Genomic DNA, 21587 nt, shown 5'->3' with positions numbered 1-21587 from the left:
TGAGGCACTCAGCAGCTGGAGAGCATTTCCACCCCAAGCTGGAGGCAGCACTGCTTTGAGTAAGAGCTTTTTGCATTGGAAGCTACACCTTAGGAGAGATGTTTTATTTCCCTGGCTGTTTACAGCCCTGTGAAATACTGTGGAGCCTTCATTTTCCCCTCTTTGCATGGTCTCCATTGCATTATGCAGAGGAACAATTTATTCCTAACAGCTCAGCCTAATGTGTGCCACAGCCATTTCCACAGGAGCCAGACCTGCCTTAATGTTTGCTGGATGGCTTTTTAAATGCATCGTGCTGGCTCTTAAGCCATGTTTTTTAATAACTCCTGCTCAGTGCTGAGTGTACATAAGTCTGACAAAAACCTTCGTGTTTCTTCTCACACCTTAATTTTGTGCTTAAAAAAATCCCTCCCAAGTTCCACGCTCTGTGTGTGTGTGTTGGTGGAGGCAGTTGCTAAGAGAAGGGATAATTTAAAGCAGAAGGAAGTCATACATGCAGTTGTACTAAAAATTAACTTCAGTTGGGTGGTACTTAGGAAACTAAAGCAGGGATGCTGCCAAAAAACAAAAAAGAAAAAGGGGAAATGAAGAGTCTGCCTTTGACTGGGTGTTGATAGTGTCTTAACTGGGTCAGTAAAGTCACTTTAGTTTGTGGGTCAGTGAGCTTTTTTAGGGCTGCTGCCTGTTTAGACTTATTGATTATCTCCCATTAAGCTCCAAATATTGTCCTTTCCTGTCCAGACAATTCTCAGCCCAGTCCAGCAGAGTGGGTGGCTTTGGAAGGAGATGGAGTGGAGCTGCTGAGAAGGAATCAGATGCTGCTGCCAGTTCCCCTCTTCACCCCTCTGGCTGAAACACAGCATTAATGGTCCAGCCCAACATGTCCCTGGGGCCTTATCTGCATCCTCAAATTGTACCAAATTAATTAGCCTGGCACAGCAAAAGCAACCCAACCTTCCCTAACGCTCTGCAAATGCAATTACCCCGCTACCAGAGTTTATTTGAGATATTCCAATTAACAGTCAGCTTTGCTTGTGCACTGTCTGGTGGAGCTGCTCCTGTCTGGCTGGTAAATACCTCATTAAATCCTGTTCCATGGAATCCCAGGCTGCTTTGGGTTGGAAGGGACCTGGATGCTCATCCCCCTTGCACTGGGGCAGGTTGTTCCAGGGGAAATGATGTCCTGGGGAAATAGCTGGCTTTGACAGGACCCAGCTCCATGCAGGAATGGAGGGAAGCTCCCAGAGAGCCAACCTGGATTTTCCCATTGTCTCACAGGGAGATTTTTCTAGAGGAGTTTTCCTGCTTAACAGAGTGTAAATCAGTGCAGAATTACCCAAGTGTTGTGCTTGTGATTAATCCCCAACATGCAGCTTCCCATGAAATAATTTACCAAAGCCTACTTTGAAAAAATACAGCCCCCCTCACAAAACCACAAAATAATGTTCTTCCTTGTTTTTGGCAGAGAAAAAACAAAGGATAAAAAACATTAAAAAAATTTCTCTGCTCCTGTGTGTTTAACCCCTGTTAGCCTGGCTCAGAAAGGAGGACTTGCCTTAACAGAAAATATGATCTGGATACTGTTCAGTCAAAGCATCCAGGAGATTTTGGGAGGATTTCCAAGCCCCTCCAGCCTCAGGTGCCAGCTTTGGGGGCACCCCTGCTGTGTTACTGTAATAAATGAGTGTTAGGAGCTGCCAGGAATGGGATGTGGGTGTTAAATTAGAGGGTCCTGCTAGCTTGTTATCCTCCCCAAGCATTAATTTATATCAATATCCAGAGCCTTGTTTCCCGTAATCGCTGGGATCTGTTCTCAGTGCTGGTTTTTATGAGCTGGGGACCTGACCTTTTTAAGCAGCTTTACAAATTAAGTAGCCAGTAGATTAATTTTTCTGTAGCCTGTTTTCATCATGGGGAGCAGGAACTGTTCTGCATTGCTGGGGCAGTAAATTTTACCTCTGGAGCTTGGGAAGAGAGGGGGAAAAAAGAAAAATCTTCCAGATAAGGTAAAATAGTCACATCATCAAGGACAGATTGGAATAAACTGGGCAGAAATGAAGCTCCCCTTGTTCTAATTCAGGGGAGGTCAGGGACAGGGTTGTGCCCAAATCCAGGGAGGTCTGGAGTTTGTGGCCAAAATTTAAGCAGAAAGATCTTTAATTCATCGTGGTAAAAAAATCTCTTGATGCTTTAGCAAACTTCCCAGAACCAGATTAAATTCTGGCTGGAGTCTCTCACTCAAGTCCACCCTGGCAAAAAACAACTCAAAATGGGATTTCCTTTTTGTTGCCTGCTTTGTTCCTGTGCTGTGGATTGGGATAATTGAGCTGGGCACGTTCAGAGCCACTTGTGGGGCTGGTTCAGGACAGCCCTGGCCCTGCTGGGGCTCAGAGCATCCTTCCCACAATTGGGGTTTCTTTTAAATAAGGTGCCAGGATCAAGGATTGATGCCTCTTGTGCTTTTCACCTGGCTTTCACTGATGTGTCAGAGTGATTGCAGTGATGCTTGATACTGCTTAGTAAGGAATTAAACCTCTCCCTTTCCTCCACGAGGGCTGAAAATGCTTAATTGAAATCTTACAGATAAAATGCAGCTTCTAATCTTAAAATCTTTAAAAAAAAAAAAAAAAGCACAAAACACCAAGCAACATCACAGTAATGCCCGTGGCCTCTTCATCCTCCCCTTGATCAAAGTTCATTCTGATTTTTATCTCGTGCCTACATTAAATATGATGGTTAACCTTCAGATTTCCTGTCTTGGCCTCTCAAGCTTTGTGATACTTGCAGTTACTCTTCAGTTAATTAATTTCCTAGCAGTGCTGCAAGGAGAGGAACTGATACCCTGAATGCAAATTGCCCAGGGCAGCACAAGTGCTTTAGGTGAAAAGAAAAATGGGTGTTCATGCCTGTGCTGGTGTGTGGGTTTTCCTTTCCTGGGACACAGGGATGGATTTGGGGTTGATCTATTTGGGCAAGTAGGATTTTGGGAGGTGCTCTGAAGCTTTCTGGGGTCTGGTAGAGATTCATGGGGGGCTTCTCCTGCTGCCAGGGGAATTCTGAGAACCCATCTGTGTGTTTAGCATTTAAAACTCTGATAATTTCCTATTCCTGGGTGGTGGGGGGGGGAAGGTGCAGTGCAGGGTGTTCATCCCAGCCTGGTTTCAATGTGGGCATTGCCAAAAGCTGTTCCTAATCCCAGCACTGCTTCCTCCCAGTACTGAAATGCAGCAAAAACATTCATTCCTTAAAGCTGAGGAGAGCAAGAAGCCCTGAGTGACCCCGAGGGTCCATCAGGTCCATCCTCAGTCCCCGGGCACAGGCACCCTGGAATCTGTGGTGTTGATGATTCCAAAATTGCAAAAAGTCTCTGTCTTTCTGCCAAAGCAGAAGCCATAGTTGGTCTGTGCTGGTTTCCAGGTTGTTTATTCTGTTTATCTCTCACATGTTCTGCTGCCCTGCCCAGCTCTGTCCTGCAGGGCAGCGTGTGGGGCTCTGCCCTCAGTGGGATGTGACAAACATTAAATACCAGAAACTCCCTGGGCTGGATTTACAAGAACGTGCCAATATCTGTCACCTACGTTGGACAGTGTGTCCCCAGCCTGAACCAACAGAAAAATGCCAACACCACAGTGAGACATGGAGGGCATGAAGAAGGAGAAAAAGGACAAGGCACACCCAATTTCCTCCAGCTTGTCCCCTTTGGACCCCTCATCTAGAATCCTAAAATTTTACTTTTGCACCCATGCCACACTTAATTATTACTGATATCAAACACTCAGAGCTTGTAATTCACCCTGTAAGATTGAAAACTCTTTTCCATGGCCAGAGATCACAGCCAGTGTCTGTGGGGGCTCTGTCCAGGGGGGTTCCTGACCCCTGCCAGGGTCCCAGACCTGCCAGGGCAGCCACAGGGATGCCCTGGACTCCCCCACCACCCCAGGCTGCTTTCCCCAGCTCTGCCAGCCTCTGCTTCACTCCTGCTGCTGCCCAGAGCTGGAAATTCAGTGTTCAGCTCTTGCCCATCACCCAGAGGCTCAGAGGAGCTGCTGGGCAGGGGCTGCTCCATCCCCAAGCCAGGTCTGAGTGTAGGTCCTGTGCCACAGGAGAGTTGTTCATGCTGGAGGAGCAGTGCACAGGTTGGTTGGCCCAGGGGCACCCCACGACCCCATTTCTGCTGCTTTTTGGGGTGAAGAAGGTGCTGAGCTGCTCGAGCCAGCCTCAGCTCTGCCCTGAGGAGCTGATGGCAGCGCAGAGCCCTGATGTGCTGCCACCAGCACCCAGGGACCTGTTGAAAAGCACATTTGGGGCTCAATGGTGTGAAAATGCTGCTTGATTTCATGTGCAGGGCTGCATCAGTCCTCCAGAGTGTTGAGAAGTGTTGTGCTTTTAATTCCTTCTCTAGGCAGGAGCTGGGGGGTGTCTTTCAGCATCATTACCTGGTGCCATTAAGCGAAATGTTGTGAGAATTTGTTGTCTGCTTCTACAAATGCCATCCCGGTCCCTGGGGTGACATTTCGGGGCTGTTTCTCTGCAGACCCACTGGCCTGGTTTCCAGCAGCCCAGGAGGTGCCACCCAGCCCTGGTGTCACCCTGCCTGTCACCAGGGCTGGGCTGTTTGCATCTCCTGGCGTGCAGAACTCTGCTGCTCTGGGAGCTGAGCTCTCCCCTCCAGCTCTGATCCGCTGGGCAAGGCTCTGCAAAGCTCACCACAACCAACATTTGAAGTTTTTCCAGGCTTTTGTTTCCTCCCTCACCCCTTTCAAAGGTAAAAGCTGTGGGTTATGACTGTTTTCCTTGGCTGAGTTTGCTTTGCAGTGGTGATTTCCCTGCTTGGGCTCTGTGGGATGAGTGTGGCAGGAGTTGGTTTGTTCTGCCTCCTGGCAGGTACCCTGGCACCTCTTGCACCGAGGAAAACACCACATTTAGCTGTAATTTTGGAGGCTTTGTGAGAGTGAAGCGAGGCTAATTGGGAAGGAGTCACCCCACAGCGTGACTGCATGCAGAAAAATTGCATTTTACCCACGATGGATGAATAATGCCATGGCAGCCATACAAGCTCTTCCCAGAAAAGCCTTTTGGATGTTGGAAGATTGCATGCTGCTGGTCTGATGGCAGAATGTCTAAAATCAGATTTCTGGAGATGCTTTAAGAAAGCAGAGTCTGCAGTGAGGTTGCTGTGTGCCCTGAAATGAGGATGTTCCTGTCAGCTCAGGGTTGTTTGGGATCATAAAAATCACAGATTTTATGGAAGGGAGCATAAAGCTCATTGGAACCATGGGCAGGGACCTTCCAGATATCAATGAATATTTAAAATCTACTTACATGGGACTCCTCTATAACTGATGTATAAAGATTTTTATTTCAGCTTGCATGTTTAGTTATTATTTAATTATCTGTTTTGACAATTTTGCATAAATGACACTGCAGAAACCCCCCAGTCACACGTTGCGGTTCACAAAAGTTTCAGAGCTTGGCTGTTCACATTTTTTCAGGGCAGCTTGGTTTTAAAGAGACAAAACTGAGTTGTGGGAATGTCTTGAATGAGCCCAGGCTTGTGGGCTGCTGCCTGCACCCAGTGCTGGACGTGACAAGGCTGTTTGCTGATCTTGCTGCTGTTGACTCATCTGAGAGCTGCACCAGAGCTCTCCTCATCACTTTTCTGTCTAAAGTTCAACAGGGTTCTGTTCCCTGGGCCAGCCTGAGGAGCAGGAGGAGAATTCCTGCCTGGAAAGTTCTCTGGAAGAGGAATGTAACTCTAGCTGGGCTTATGCAATTCCTCCTTTTCCTCAAGAGCAGCTGAGTGGTCTGTTGTAATTCGATTGTCATGCTCCAGGTCAAGTCCTTTCTCAAAGCTTTGGGTTGGCCCAAATGTTTTGAGTTTTCTCTGCAGGAGCCTTCCCACGCATGGAGTTATCTCATTTCTTCATCAGCTCCCATCAGGGTTTATTTTTCACATGTCCCATCTCTTATCTGTGGTTGTGTTTTTGGAGTGAAGTGTGATCCTGGGTGAGGCAAACACCAGCTTAGGAATCACAGCAATACTATGACCTAAGACATCTCTTTTTATTCTTTTCTTTATTCTTTTTTTTTCCTTTTTTCCCTCCCTTTTTTAACTGAGTTCCCCTGATGGGGCTGTGTTTCTTCCAGCAAGAAGAGAAAAAAGCTGGGTTTGAGGAGTGTGGAAGGGAACTCTTCACTCAGGATGCCAAACCTGGGCAGGTTGAGCAATGCCTCCCAGCTCTCCTGTCCCAGGCTTTCTGCAGCCTTAGATTTAATTGCTCAGGAAGATCAATCCCAGCCTGGATTTATCAGCCTGCTGTGGAGACACCCAGATCTGGCATGCAGGAGCCTGAGATTCCTGGATTCTGGGAGAAAGCCCAAAAGAACCACCGTGGGTGGATTTGCTGGGGTGCTGATGAACCCTGGAAGTTTCTGGGTTTCTCCTCTGGAGCAGGTGATGATCCTTGGTGGTCTGCCCACACTCAGGGGTGCAAAACCTCTGCTCCCTGCCTTGCCATCCATCCCCCAGGAGCTGCTGGACACCAGAGAGGGGCTGTGCCCACCTGGTTTTGCCAGAAACTCTTTGTTTTTCCTGGGACTGGCTCTTCAGGTCTCTCAGAGATATCCTAAAAGATCAATTTCTAAGGAACAGTCAGCAGCAGAGGGATTTGGGAGGACACAGCCTCAGGGAAGGTACAGGTTGATATTAGGAAAAATTTTTTCACTGAAAGAATACTAAAGTACTGGAATTGTCTTCCCAGGGAGGTGGTGGAATCACCATCTCTGGATGTGTTTAAAAAAAGACTGGACACAGCACTTGGTGCTATAGCCTGGTTGTGGTGTTAGGGCATGGGTTGGACTTGATGATTTCAGAGGTCTCTTCCACCCTCATTATTCTGTGAATTTGTGATTTGACTGGGGTTCTCCAGAGCCCCAGTGGGAAGGGTTTGGTTTACACAAACCTCATGCCTGGGGCTGGTGGGGTTGCAGCAGTGCTGAACCTGTTGGACCCGCTGGGTTTGGGGTGGCTGGGGGAATTTCAGCCCTTGTAAGCACCATGGATGAAGCCCTCTCAGGCATTGCAATTAAAGCCTTAAAACCTTAATTATTCTGCCTTTCCCAGTGTCTGCAGGCCGGGGAGGGCTCCACAAAGGAGGGAAGTACTGCCAGCAGTGGCAGGTCCAGCGTTTTCTTGGGGAAGTTGCAGCTTCCTTCCTCTCATTTAGAGCCCCTGAGGTGCGTGGGGTGACCCTCGGGTGGACAGACGGACAGAGCCCAGCGTTCCCCCAGGAGTGTGGGGTCTGCTGGCTCCTGGCACAGCTCTCAGAGCCTCCCCTGTCACCTGGGAGAGGTTTTGGGGTTCTGGGGAGGCCATCAGTGCTGCTGGGGGTTCACCTCAGCACACAAATGCCTGCTGGGCTCAGGGATGTCACCGGATCCTGGTCCCCTCCTCCAGCCCTGAGTTATCCTGGACTCTCAGCTGCCTGATGGATGGGGGGTTTTAGCCACACTTACAGCTTTCTTTTTGCTTTTCCTTTTTTTTTTTTTTTTTTTCCATGTGTAATGGGGGAAATGAACCTGGCAGTCTTCATGGGGAGTTCAGGAAAACTTCCCTTGGATAAATTAGGATGAGCTCTTGGAGCCTTGGGCTTGGCAGGGTGACAGCAGCCCCCTCTAAGTGTCCTCTGCCTCTTGGGCTGGGGTTTGGGACCTCTGGGTATTTAACAGGTTACTCCAGATTCTCTGTTTGTTACTGTTTTACTTTGGAGTTTTTAATTATTTTTTCACAATTCCATCTATACTCTGGTTTCCCGTTAATGGGTTTTATATTGTTGACTGAGACCTCTTCCCTTTGAGACACCATGATGGGAAGTTCCTGTGGGGAATCTTGGTCCTTTTTGAACCAGCCAGGGTGATGATGAATGAAGGTTTAAGGATCAGCAGGACCAGAGCAGGGTGTGACAGCCTGTCCTACCCTGCTGCTGGACCCTTGCTGTGCTTCTCTTGGGCAAGGTGGAAGCTCCTGGTGGGTTTGTGCAGGAATTTTTCATCCCCCCTGAGCTCTGGCTGATTTTCCTCCCTTTTTTTGCTGCAGGTTTGCTTTCCCCCAGCCCTCCCAGTGCCCTGCTATGGGTGTTTGCTGAAATCCATGGTTGCTTTCCCTCAGGTGCTTTCCTAGGGATAAATGGTGCTTGTGAGAGGATGTGAGAAGGAGAAGCTGTGGAGAGGTCAGCCCTCATCAGTGTTTCAGGCTCATTAATCAGCCTCCCTAAGTGGAATTTGCCCAGCCCTGGAGCGCTCAGCAATGGGAATGGCTTTGAAAGGCAGGGGGGGTGAAATAATAGTGCTAAACTGTTTGAGAAATAATTTCATTCTCCACTTCTGAATAGATAAATCTGCTGTCCAACAACCTGAAATGTAATCTGTCCATCTGGAGTAATTGATGAGCTGCGACTGGAATCCAAATGCGGGGAGGGAGAATTCTCTGCAGGGAGGTTTTGTGCTGCCTCTGCACCAGAGACAATGGGGCAAAGCCAGGGGGAACAAAGCCATGGGAGATTTGGTGCTACTGAGAGGGGGAATCCGAGCTCCACTGGTGCTTTTGACTCATTGCTGGTCCCAAAACTGGCCTGGGGAGGCCTTGATGGGGCAGAACCATTGGGAGAGGTCAGATCCAGATGCTGATTTTCAGTTCTAGAGAATGGTTTGGCTTTGAAGTGACCTTAAACACCACCTAATCCCAACCCCTGCCAGGTGATGGCTCAGTTCCCACTGGGTACCCTTGGACTTTCTCTCCATTCCTGATGTTGGAGGAAGCCAAGGGAGTTTTGATGGCCCTTTGCAATATCAGAGCAGCATGGGGCGACTGGCCGTGGCTCAGGGATGCATCTTTGGCTCTCTGCAGAGCTTTGTGCCACAGAACACCTGCTTCCCCCCCAAATGATGTGTTTTCTCAAGGAGACAGCCTCCCTTGCCCGTTTGCAGAGCCTGTGATAAGCAGAGGCTCCCAGCTCCCCTTGAGGACTCACTCCTCACCCTGCGCTTTCCAGCGGTGAGATAAGAGGAACTCTGACTTCAGGGCTAGGAAGGGCTAAAGAAAGTCCCCTGATTCATTCATCAATTCATCAGAGGGGTTCTCTCCCCCAGCACAGCTCCAGCATTCCTCGCATGCTGCAGGACACATTTCAAGCCCACGCTTGGGCCATGCTCAGCACGTGGCTGCATGCCCGACACCCTGTGTGCCACTGTGTGCTCCCCACAGCCCCAACCCTCTCCTGAAGGCCCTTTCAAAGTGCTGACAGCTGCTGGATATTCCTGCCCTTCCAGGCAAAGTTTCCCTTTGTATGCCCTGTGATCATCTGAGGCATCTCTAAACTCACTGAATCCAGCAGAAGGGATGAAATCATGAAAACCTTCTTTTAAACAGAGCATCCCAGAAGCTGCTGAGGAGCTCCCAGTGTGTCTAAGCATTGGGGCTGCTGGCCACCCCAAGGGCTCCCAGTGGGAGTTCAGAGCAGTTTATTCACTTTATGACTCTGCAGAATGGTTAAAAATAAGCAGAGCTCTTCTGAAACTGGGCGAGTGCAGGTGATGGGGACTTTCTGCTGCCTCTCTCTAGTGCTGCTTCTTGCACCCCTCAAGGCCTGGGGCAGAGCTGGCCACACTTTTCTCATCTATTATCAGGCTTCAAGGTGTTTTGTTTTACCAGACGAGTTTCTTGCTCTGCTGGGCACAATCCCAATCCCTGTTCCAGTCCCCCTGGCTTTAATTCCCTCTCTGATGGGCTTTGCCATGCCCAGGGTGTTCTCCCCACCCAAGGATTTGTTTCTGTGGCTGTTCCAGAGCCGTGGAAATGTTGGTAGCCGTGGAATTCTGTGTGCTCTCAGGTGTGTTTGCAGAGCTGGGCGTGGTGTCTGTGCCCAGGAGCCATGGCTGGTGGCTCCCCAGGTTGTTTTGGATTCCCAGGACTGGGAATTTATGTGGTTGGTGCTCCCTTGCACCAGGGCACATCTCAGGACCCTGAAGTAGATAAATGACACCGCTGATTTTGGGTCTGACAGGCGCTGAATGAGCCCCATGGAGAACATTGATTTCTCTCTCTCCTTTTTCCTCCTCCTAAATGTTTGCCTGTCCAAAGGTGTGATTGACTGGTGAATAAAATGGCCTCGGCACAATTGGAGCTAATTTTAAGATGTGGCTGTTGAGGAACAGTCTTGAGCCAAGAATTCATCATCTTCCACCAGCAGCAACCTAGAAATGCCAAAAAAATAAAAAGCATAAGATGACACCTTGCAGATTGACCACGGAAAAAGGGCCAGGAGTGAATTGTGCCACCAACACCCACGCTGGGTGTCCCCACCTGGACTTGTGGTGCTGGAAGAGTGATGGTGAAACCCACCTGCAGTTGTCACCCCGAGTGGTGGCTTTTCCTGTGGGCAGCGTGGTGGCCTTGCCGTGCTGCCAGCTCCTCGCTGGTGGAGCAGTGCCCTGCTTAATTGAGTTTGTTGTGGTTTGCACCAGGTTTTTCAGCAGCTCTTTAAATAGATGATGGGCTTTTTCCTCGATGTTTGTCACCTGCTGGCACTCAGGGCCTGGCTGGTGGCCTGGTGGCTCTTTGCTGATGGCACCTGGAGCTGTGGCAGGTGCCTCCTCCTCGTTCACCAGCTGTAGTGAGGGGTTTTCCACGTGGGAATTGGATGAGGAACATCACTTTTGGCCTTTGTTTCCCAGAAAAGCTGTGGCTGCCCCATCCACGGCAGTGCCCAGGGCCAGGCTGGACAGGGCTTGGAGCAAACTGGGATAGTGGGAGGTGTTCCTGCCCATGGCAGGGGGCTGGAAATGGATAATCCTGAATGTGGGAATGCAGAGTTTCCCTCTGGTTGCCCTGGGACCCTGGCAGGGGTCAGGAACCCCCCTGGACAGAGCCCCCACAGACACTGGCTGTGATCTCTGGCCATGGAAAAGAGTTTTCAATCTTACAGGATCAATTACCAGCTCTGAGTGTTTGATAGAAGTCATAATTAAGTGTGGCACGGGTGCAAAAGTAAAATTTTAGGATTCTAGATGAGGGGTTCAAAGGGGACAAGCTGGAGGAAATTGGGTGTGCCTTGTCCTTTTTCTCCTTCTTCATGCCCTCCATGTCTCACTGTGGTGTTGGCATTTTTCTGTTGGTTCAGGCTGGGGACACACTGTCCAACGTAGGTGACAGATATTGGCACGTTATTGTAAATGCAGCCCAGGGAGTTTCTGGTATTTAATGTTTGTCACATCCCACTGAGGGCAGAGCCCCACACGCTGCCCTGCAGGACAGAGCTGGGCAGGGCAGCAGAACATGTGAGAGATCAACAGAATAAACAACCTGGAAACCAGCACAGACCAATTATGGCTTCTTCTTCGGCAGAAAGACAGAGACTTTTTACAATTTTGGAGTCATCACAACCACAGATTCCAACACCTGAACATCCCAAACCATTCTGTAATTCTGATTTGGTGCTGCCCAGCCTGGGAATGCTGCAGAAGGGCAGGAAGGTTCTGCAGAGGAAGTTTGCATCTTGCTGTGTGTAATTGTGGCTGTACCCTGTGCCATTAACTTTCAAAATTGGAGGTTTAAAAGGATTTAAAATAAGCACACGCTGGAACTTTGGAATCAATGGGACTGCAGTGCAGCAGCACACGCAGCCTGGGGTGCAAATTCTTGCAGAGACCCAGGAGATGAAGTTGTGAAATAACTGGTGTCAGCAAGAGAGCCTGTAAAGCAATTCCAAAAAAAAAAGAAGAAAAAAACAGAAACCTCCCAGTCTAGACACTTATTTACTGCAGTGTTTATGTGAGATAGAGGAATGCCCTAGAAAACCAGATTTGTTTTCATTTTCTGCCTCTGGCACGTGCTTGTCTAACGTGTCTGATGTGATGGGGCTGTCCTGTGCCACCCTCCCATGCTGGGGGAGCTCTGCTGGCCCTGTGGCATGGGGCAGAAGGGGAAAAGGTTATTTCTTGCTTTGTGCAGGTGAACCAGCCTGCTGTTAATGAGGTGGTTTTGCTAATCCAGGGCTGGAAAACCCTCGTGTCTAATCCCCAAAGCAGCACTAACGAGCTGCGCCACGGCCGCCTCTGTGGAGGTACCACAGCCCCAAAGAATGTCTTTGATTCTTTTAATTAAAATAAAATTAAACTATTTTATTTTGCTTTGAACCCTGGGTGAAGTTTGCAAGCGGTGTGTGTTAGATGAAGGCTCGGGGTTGCTTTTTTGTGACAAAAGCAAGGCTGAGGGAATCCACCCAAAGGCAGCTTGGCTCCTCTGCCTGTTGATCACATGGGGGTGGTTCACCCCCTTCATGGATTGATTTCCTCGGGATTCTAACATGTTTGTTAGGTATTTGTAAGGAATTTGCTGAAAAAGTGAAGAGTTGCCTAAAGATACAGCAATAAATTGAAGGTATTTTGCAGTGAGGATGCAAAAAGAAGGGAAGTTAACTGGCTGGCTCAGCAGATGAAGGATGTAGGTGATGCAAAAATTAAGCAGATTTTTGGTTTTCTCTTCTTTAGACCCTGTGCTGCCAGGAGCAAGATCATCTGGGGTCCTCAGGCTTCAAAATCCCTGATGGTTTTGGATAACTAACCTTTTATTGCTGTAGCCAAAGACAGGATTTTTTAAAAGAGAAACTCGATGTTGCTCTGCCATGCAGCCCTGCTGGATTAACCAAAGGTTTGGGTTGGAAGGAATATTGTATCATCCAGTCTGACCCCTGGGTGGGACACCTTCCTCCATCCCAGGTTGCTCCAAGCCCCATCCAACCTGACCTTGGACACTTCCAGGGATGGAGCAGCCACAGCTTCTCTGGGCACCCTGTGCCAGGGCTTCAGCACCCTCTCAGGGAAGAATTCCTTCCCAATATCCCATTTAACCCCACCCTCTGCCTGTTTAGAGCCATTCCTCCTTGTCCTGTTGCTGTAACACGTGTCCCTTCTGCAGGGAGCCAAATGGAAATGGTTAAATGTTCAACACTGGGCTTCTGTGGAACATCAGCTGTAACTTATATTCGCCTTCAGCCTTGAAAAGGAAAAATCCTGGCTTGAGTTTTGCAGCCCTTACCTTGGGAGAAAGTTGATTTTCCAAGGGGTGTTGTGTTGCTGGTGTGCAGCTGAGAGCACAGGAGCCCTCGCAGGGCACGGGGAGTCTGACATCCTCAGAAACAGTAAAAAAACCCTGCCTGCCCTTGCAGTGTGAGTTTCTCAGTCCCTGCTCACTTCTCTTGCATTTAATTCAGGAAATCTCAGTTACAATTTGTGCCTGTCTCGCTCACTTTTCCCCTCCTTTTCTCCTTTTTCTCCCCCAGTTTCTGTGCTTGAAGAACATCCGGACCTTCCTCAAGGTGTGCCACGACAAATTTGGGTTAAGGAACAGCGACCTCTTTGATCCCTTTGACCTCTTTGATGTGCGGGATTTTGGGAAGGTAAGAGAGTCACTGCTGAGCTCCTGGGAAGGGATGAGTCTGGCACTGGGGCTGTGCCCAGCTTTGGGATGAAAATACAAAAGTTTTGTGCTTTTCTGAGCAGCCTCTGAGCAGTTCCCCTGTGCTCGTGGTGTATTTAGGATTCCCTTGTGTTCTCAGTGTATTTAGGGATTGTTTTTGGTTGATTCTGCTGTGTCCTCAGTGAAGGGTGACCAAGCCTTCAGGTTTTCTGCTTTAGATGAACAACTCTCAGGGATCAGTCTCTGAAGGATGTGACCCGTGTGTTTTGAGAAGAACCAAACCTTGCAAAGAGTCCACACCTCGCTCAGCCCTTCCCTATCTGCTGCCACCTGTGCAGAGCAAATTAACTTTGCTGAAATCACCTCTGATTTTTGTCAAGTGGCCAGTGAGTGTCTGTGGGGTCAGGGAGTTTCATGGCAGGGCGAAATGAGTGCCCTGAGCTTCTCAGAAATGTGCTGCTGTAAGTGATGGCTGGCACCAAATATCAACCAAGGAAAACTCTGCCTGGTTTTGACAAGTGGCTCTTGTTCTGATCCCCTGCCTTTGACACCAACTGCATCAGGGCTGATGGATACAGGGCTCAGGGAAACCATTACCCAGGACAATTGCCATATTCTTCAGCAGAAAAGGTGATAAAAGATTTATTAAAGCTCTGTATTGTTTTACCTGTTTCGAGCTGCCAGACATAAGCTGCTGGAAGGCATCTTCCCTTCTGATTATCCAAGAAGTAGATTTTCACTGCTGATGGGGCTATATTATTTGATATTTATTGCCTAATTTATTTCTGGACCATTATGTGGAATGTGCAATCGCAGTGCCTTGTTTTATGAGTTTTTTTTTTTTGATTTATGGAATACAAGAAGGCAGTTGTTGTTCTGGGAATATGAATGCACAGAAGGAACCTTTTGGGCTGGGGAAGGAACTGCTGCTAATTAAAATGCTGCTTTATCGTCACATTGTCTCGTGCTTTGTGCAGTTTCAAACTGCCTGTGATGCCTGGTGTTAAACCCTGCTGGAACACATCAGCTGATGAGTGGTTTGCTTTCCTTTTTCTGGTCTTCCCTCCCCCTGGTCATTTTTTGGGGGTGCATTCAGCTTTGTGACTTGGGGAGGTGATTTGCCACTCCCTCTTTCCTCAGGGCAAGCTGGTTTTTGGGAAAGAAATGTGTCATAAACTTCCAAGAGATCCAAATGTGTTTCATTGCCTGCATCGTGCTTGTTTTCACGTTGTCGTCATCCCCAACCAACCATAGAAAATGTGGGAAGCACAGACTCTCTATACAAAATCCAAATTTTTTTCTTTTTTATCAGCTTGGCGTGGAGGTATCAGCTGTCCAGCTCTGCACCACCCTAAATCCCTCTGGAAGCCTGTCAAAACATTCCCATTGTCTTCACCACCTTTCATTCCTGCATTATCCTCAGATCTGTGTTCAACAGTGGCAAAGCAAATAAACAGGGAAAAATCTGCTGTTGACCAGAGCTCCCTTTCCGTTTTGAGTCACGGCGAGAGCAAAAGGAGTCTCTAATCCACGTCCCCACTGGCCAAACACAGACTTCACACACAAAAAATCCTTCCTGGAGCTGTTCACTCCTCAGATCAATGGTGTTTTTTTGGTTACAAGGCGCTTACACCATGTAGGAGGCGTTTCTGATGGAACACAGGAACAGAGTTTAATTGCAGAGGGGCTTTGGTGCAGTGGCCTTGGGTTTTTCCTTTCTGGATGCCACTGGGAGAGTTATTCCTCTCCTCCAAACCAAAATGCCACTGGGACAACAATTACCAGCAGCTTTTGGGATTGCTGGAGTGTAATTACTGAGGAGAAAGGCAGGGACTTGGTGCCAACCTCTGCGTAAAGGGCTTTGAATCTTGGTCGTTTTTTAGTGTTAGAAAACCACTGGTGCTTTGAAAGAGGATGAAAAATCAGATCCCTCAGTCCTGCCTTGCCCAGCTGTTATTCTGAGAGAGGTTTCCATGCTTCCATCACTCCTTTTGGCTCCTGAGCCAGGGTTTCTGCAAGGAGGAGCTGCCACGGGAGCAGCAGAGCCCCTTCCAACTCTGCCTGGGGGCTCCTCACGTCCAGGCTTGCTCCTGGTTTTGCTTCTTCCTTGACTTTTAAGCTTGGGGAGGTATTTCTTGCTGTCAGCAGGGTGACAGCTGGTGAAGTGGGATCGTGAGCTGTGTGGGTTTCTCCAGCCAAAATCCCCATGGAGCTGGAAACTCCGTCTTGGCTCCATGGGATGTCGGGGAACGGGCGCGCTCGGGCTCCTGCCAGATGGATGCATCCCACTCCTGGGGTCTGCAGTGTCCCCCAGCTCCCCAGGGCAGCACAAAGGCCACTTCCAATTGCTCATGGCCAGCTGAAATTGCTGACAGCCAGCTCTTCTCCCCCATGTGCAGTTATTGAGCAATCCTGCTGTGGCAGGGGCTGCGCTGTGCTTCATGGCAGGGAAGTGCAGAAGTGACCTGAGATGCTGGTGCTGGTATTTCTACTCATGCCCCTTCAAAAAGTGTATTATATTAATGATTTTTGAATATTTAATCCCTTTAAAGTGGCTCAGAGCTCTCCATAAATCATCTGCAGAAGTGTTTTCTCCATGGCTGCAGGATGCAGGAGTAAGACCCCAGTTAATATTGCCTCATCCCTAACTAGGGTCTGATTCTTCAGGCTTGCAGTCTCTGTTAGTACAGCCTGGCTCTTGAAAAAGAAATAAAATAAAAAGCTGGTGCTTATGTAGTGTGTGTTGTTACACATTTAGTAGCAGTGATAGTATAAAATCAAACTCTTATTGGACTTGCTAATTTATTGGCACCAAATGTAATGACATAAAATGTACATAAATATGGATTAAACTCTTTATTACTCTATTAGTCAGCGTGATGCTAGCCAGGTTCATTAAAAGGAGTTACTCATTTTAAATAACTTGCAGTAATGTACAATTTTTAAAAAAAGAAATATAGTTCAAATATTCATAAACCTGTGGAGCGTGCCATTTATTACCCTCCCGCTCCTCTCTGCCCTCCTGACGTGGATTTAATCGTGCTGAATTCCTTTTGAAGTTCTTGCTCTCTTTGAAAAAGGTTTTTTTTTTTTGCAAGATAAGGGTCTTCCCTCCCCTGCCCTGCAGATAGGAAACACTGCTGTTCTAAAAATGAAAAAGGGAAGCGATTCACAGGTCAGCTGAAAGAGGAGGAGATGCTGGTACCGAGATTAAAATCGTGTTTTCCACTTGGTTCTGGTGCAGAGGCTGGGGAGAGAGAGCTGCACCCACCTCGGGGGTGAGTGGAGCAGGCTTTGGATCAATTCTTGCTCTCAGCTGAAGATTGAACCCACTGAGACAAACCTGAAAATCTGAACCCACTGAGGTTTTTGCTGGTGTGTGGCTGGGGCAGGGCTCAAAGGAGGCTTATCTTGCGTGGCTGAAGTGCCAGGGGGAGGATGTGGCTGCTGTGGCCCCGAGCCTGGCACGCTCCAGTGCCCGTGCCAAGAGCTGCCTTGGAGGGGGAGCGAAATCAGAGTTACAGCAAAAAGTGTCCTTTATAAATGTACTAATTGCTCCAGATATTCAGGGTATTTTTTTTTAGTGTGAAGGTGTCTCCTTCCTCCTGCTGATGGGCTGGTGTGGATCCCTCCTGGAAAACCCTGGGGGGATCCAGGCTGTCCTCAGTGGATGCTGTGGCTGGAGAACCTTCCAAGGGAGGGAATCCCCCTTGCCATCCATTTGGGACAGCTCTGGAGGGGCTCAGCTGCCCCAGTCCCTTTCTGCCACATCCCACCCTGCTGCCAGAGAGGCAGAAAACTCCGTTTTCAGCTCATTTTCAGGCAGGAGGGTGGGGAGAGCCGTCAGAATTATTTAAGGGACTCATAACTGAGAGTTGGTGGTTGGCCTTTCTGTTTCTCTGCTGAGAATTCCCCTCCCTGCAGCATCTCTAGCACCACGTACAAGCCTCTAGCCCTGCAGCAGTATTTTTAAGGATGCCTTTTTAACACAGTTTGGGCAGAGAAAGAGAGGGATTGATAGGAATTAATATAGAAAAGCAGAAACTGCAGAGTTTCTGGATGTACAGCTGCTGTAAACCCAGTGCCAGCTGTGACCTGCTGCTGCTGGGAGCAGCTCCTCTTCTCTCATTTTGAATTTCAGGGTTTTTTTTTTTTCCCTGACCTCCTGCAGCCAATAACATATTAAAAGCAGTGTGTTTTCTCTCTGCACCACAGAGTGCATGAAGCAATAGTGTCTGGGAGCAGGGCAGCGCTTGGCAGCCAAGCTGGGTGTCCCATCCCAGCCCTGCCCTTTATTTTTACAAATCCCCAGAAGCCCAGGCAGCCTGGATGGGGCATCCCATGTTATGGTGGCTGTGCCAGCTCCTTAGATGGCTCTGTGGCATTGGCTGTGTGCCCAGGGGGATCCTGTGGCAGCTGGGAGCATCTCTGATGGCTGTGTCACCACGGCGGGTGGGCAGGGAAATGAGGAGAATTCTCCAAAAGAATGTTTTATGTGTTTTTTGTTTTTTTTTAATTCTAAATTCCCGAGGGAGCAGTAGAATAACTACCACAAGATTTTTGTGTCATTGCGTGGAACAAACCCACTTAACTCCTTGCCTGCCCTGTGCTGGTGACTTTATCCCCCACTGATTCACCCTGTGCCCACACCAGGGGTTTTTCCCAGAGCCTTTGGGACTGCAGTTGCTGCCTGAGGGAGAATTCCCAGCTCTGGGAAGTGTGGGAGAAGATGGGGGAGGCAGCCCTGGATGCCTGGGACTGCACCCAGTTGATGATTAACTCCCACTGCAGGAGCTGTGGGTGATGTTTGTGCTGTTCCAATGGCCTTGCTGGAGTTGTCCTGGACATTTGGACATTGGGATGAGTGCTCCAAATGGCAAAAGCAGAATGGCAAAACTTCAAATAGCAAAACTGTTCCCACTGCAGGAGCTGTGGGTGATGTTTGTGCAGTTCCAGTGGCCTTGCTGGAGTTGTTCTGGATATTTGGATGTTGGGATGAGTGCTCCAAATGGCAAAAACAGACTGGAGCAGCACAATTGGGTTTGTTCTTCCCTCCCTTTGCCAGTTTGAGGGCTCATTTGAGCTTGGGAGCTCAAGGTTTGGAATGGGGGTGCTGCAGGGACACTCCTGGTCACCCTGAGGACATTGGTGGGGCTGTGCTGGAGGTGCAGGGTGTGCAGACACCCTGAGGCTGGACTTGCCCAAAACACAAGCATTACAGAGTTTTTGGGCCAGTCAAGCCTTTGCCTTTGGCTGTGCCATGCCAGGAACATTCCCAGGGGGTGTTTGCCTGAGGGATGTGCTGGTGCAGCCATCCTCCAGTAATGGGCATTTTTACACTCCAAAATCCTGATAATTTCTCCCTGCTCTGGGTGTTGCCCCGGTGGCCTGGATCTTCCCAGTTGTTTGGGGCAGTTGGTGCTGAAAGTTCTGGGGTGTTTTGGGGTGTTCAGGGCTTCAAAAACAGCACCACAGCCTCAAATCGAGCTTAGGCAACAAATTGCTGATAAAAGCCAGTTAATCTTTCACTGCAGAACCTCTGGGATGTGCCACCAGCCTGTGGCCCTGCTGTCACCTCCAGGCCCCAAGGAAATGCCACAATCCAGCAGCTGGTGGCCCTCTGGTATTCCCTGCAGAAGCAGCTTTTAATTGTGGCAAATTCTCTGCTTTTCCCCCTTCCTTTCTCCCCTACTCAAAACTCCAGGCTGTTTGTAGCTGTGCAGCTTCTCAGTGCAACTGAAAGAGCCAGAAATGTTCATTCTGGGAAGTTTTGCCCTTTTTTTTTTTAAATTTTTTTTCCCCTTTCTTGGCTGCTTTTCCCCAGTATTTTTCCAAGGGGTCACACTAAAGGGTGTTGTGTTTCAGATCAGACAAGTGTGGGCAGGATCTTTTGTAATTCTCACAGTCCTGATGGGAGAATTCTGCAGTCAGGCCTCCAGCAGTTGGTGGAAGTGCTTTGCAATCCAAAGTATTGATCAGGACGTGGGGAAATGCATATCCTTAATGTGTGTGAAATTGATTTCCTTGTGCCTTCTCAATTTGTGTGAGTTCTTTTGTTAATTTTAGACAAGATCAGGGAGAGAAAGATCTTTTTTTTTTACTTTGGAAAAAAAAACCTGTGAGTGTTAAAACACCTACAAGTGTGTCTCCAAAAAGTGGGGAGAGAAGATTCCAGTTTTTTTGTGGTTTTGTTTTTTTGTGGTTTTTGTTTTTGTTGGTTTTTTTTTTTTTTTTTTTTTTGAGTGATCCAACAATTTCTGGCTATTGAGTGGTTTCATTTGAGCCTCCTTGGTGATGTCATGGGATTTTTGAGGCTTGATGCAGTGAACATCACTGTGGGTGTAAGATGCCAACAGGCAAAGCCAGGCTTTGTGTGCCTTGGTGCTGTGAGTGTACCTCTCATCACTTGAGCTTAACTGTTCAGCATCATGTGCTCTGGGAGAGGAAGGAAATCCATCCTGGCTAATACCACTTCAGGGACTCTTGGAATAAAAGGAAATTTTTATTCTGTAATGAGCTCTTCTGTTTCTTCATTAAAACCCTCAGCATCTGATGATGAGACTGTCCCAAGGCCAAATAATACAAATAATAATTAGCATTTCTAGCAACAGATTAACACGTGGGTGCAAATGGGGTTTAGCAAAAAGTGAAACTTCCAGGCTGGAAGTTCTGGCATGGCTGAGCTGCACAATCCCCAGTGCTCAGAGCACAGCATCTTACCTATGAAACAAAACAAAACAAAAAACAAAACACACACACAAAACCCCTAAAACAAAACAAAAACAAAACAAAAAGAAAAAAAAAAAGAAAAGGGGGAAGGAGCTTCTGTAGGAAACTGTGAATTTTCTGAGGCAGAGATGAGTGGGTACAAGTTAATACACTGAAATATCACACCTGAACACATCCTGGGTGTCCCATGCCCTGTCCCCAAGATGTCCCAGGCTTTGGGTTCTCTGAGATGTGCTGTGCTCAGTGCTCCTGCCAGATCCACATTTTCCATTGGCAAGTCACTCCCTGGAAGGGAAACGTTCATGTTTTTCAGTAAATAAGCAGTGCAGACAGAAATGTGTTGAAACCTGTGTCAGCAGAGTGGGGGTTTGGTGAGGTTTGCTGTTTGCTGAATTCTCCTCTGAGTCTCCTGTGCTTGAGATTGTGCCAGGCAGGGACAGCTTTAGAAACCAGGGATGGTGGGGAGGCTCCTCAGCTCCCTCCCACGCTTCTTCACGGGGGAAAGAAAAAACCATCTTGCTAAAACTATTTTGTTCCACTGGCTGTCAGAATGGGCTGCTTGTTTGTTCTTGGAGGGCTTCCAGATATGGGATTATTGGGCTTTTTTTCCTCCCTCTTTTTCCTTCAGGAATTAAATCTTTCTCCAAGAACACCCTGTAGGTTTTTGGGATTCCTCCCACCTGCCCACTGCAGGATGGGTGTGGGCATTGGGGTGCACTCACAGGAGGGGTGGTGAGGGTAGAAAGGGTGGAAAATTCCAGGAATATCCTGGAGCAGCACGCCCAGGTGATAGCACAGCATCTCAGGAGCAATTTGCTGGGAGCAGGTTTTGAAAAGCTTCTCTCTAAACATCGCAAGGGAAGCTGGGACGAGCAAGACACCTGCAATGGTATCTTAAATATCAATTTCCCCTTGTTTTCCAGCTTTTCCTTGCCTGGTTCCAGATCAGGAATGAGCAAGACACCTGCAAGGGTATCTTAAATATCAATTTCCCCTTGTTTTCCAGCTTTTCCTTGCCTGGTTCCAGATTAGGAATGAGCAAGACACCTGCAAGGGTATCTTAAATATCAATTTCCCCTTGTTTTCCAGCTTTTCCTTGCCTGGTTCCAAACCAGGGAGGTGATGGTTGGAGATGAGATGGTGATGAGGTGAGTTTATGACATGGTGGTGCTGCAGAAAATTCATTTGCACCCTCAGTGTTAATGTGAGGCAGGGTCCCCCTCTTCCACATCATTCTTTTCCTGCTAATTAGGGGTAAGAGCCTAATCATGGGAGCAGGGCAACAGCCATAGGTGAAGCTAATGATGGGCACTGCACTTTGTGGTGGTCGTCAGGGATTCTTATTTCTTCTTCCAGGCCTCTCTTGGTTGTAATTTTAGGAATT

At 48.3% G+C, this 21587-nt stretch overlaps 1 protein-coding gene across 4 annotated transcripts in view; it reads left to right on the top strand.

The window, feature by feature from the left end:
• Window positions 1–21587, top strand: part of VAV2 (vav guanine nucleotide exchange factor 2) — a 122316-nt gene that overhangs the window by 15401 nt on the left and 85328 nt on the right. For all 4 annotated transcript variants that reach the window (XM_021543574.4, XM_085594199.1, XM_021543575.4 and 1 more), the window contains exon 2: window positions 13338–13454. In XM_021543574.4, the coding sequence (XP_021399249.1) occupies window positions 13338–13454 (117 nt within the window). The remainder of the gene's footprint in view (window positions 1–13337; window positions 13455–21587) is intronic.

The sequence above is a fragment of the Lonchura striata genome, chromosome 17 (genome assembly GCF_050655825.1).
Source record: "Lonchura striata isolate lonStrDom1 chromosome 17, ASM5065582v1, whole genome shotgun sequence".
NCBI lineage: Eukaryota > Metazoa > Chordata > Aves > Passeriformes > Estrildidae > Lonchura > Lonchura striata.
Note: the sequence above shows the minus strand (reverse complement) of the source record. Positions and strands in the feature narration are given on the sequence as shown.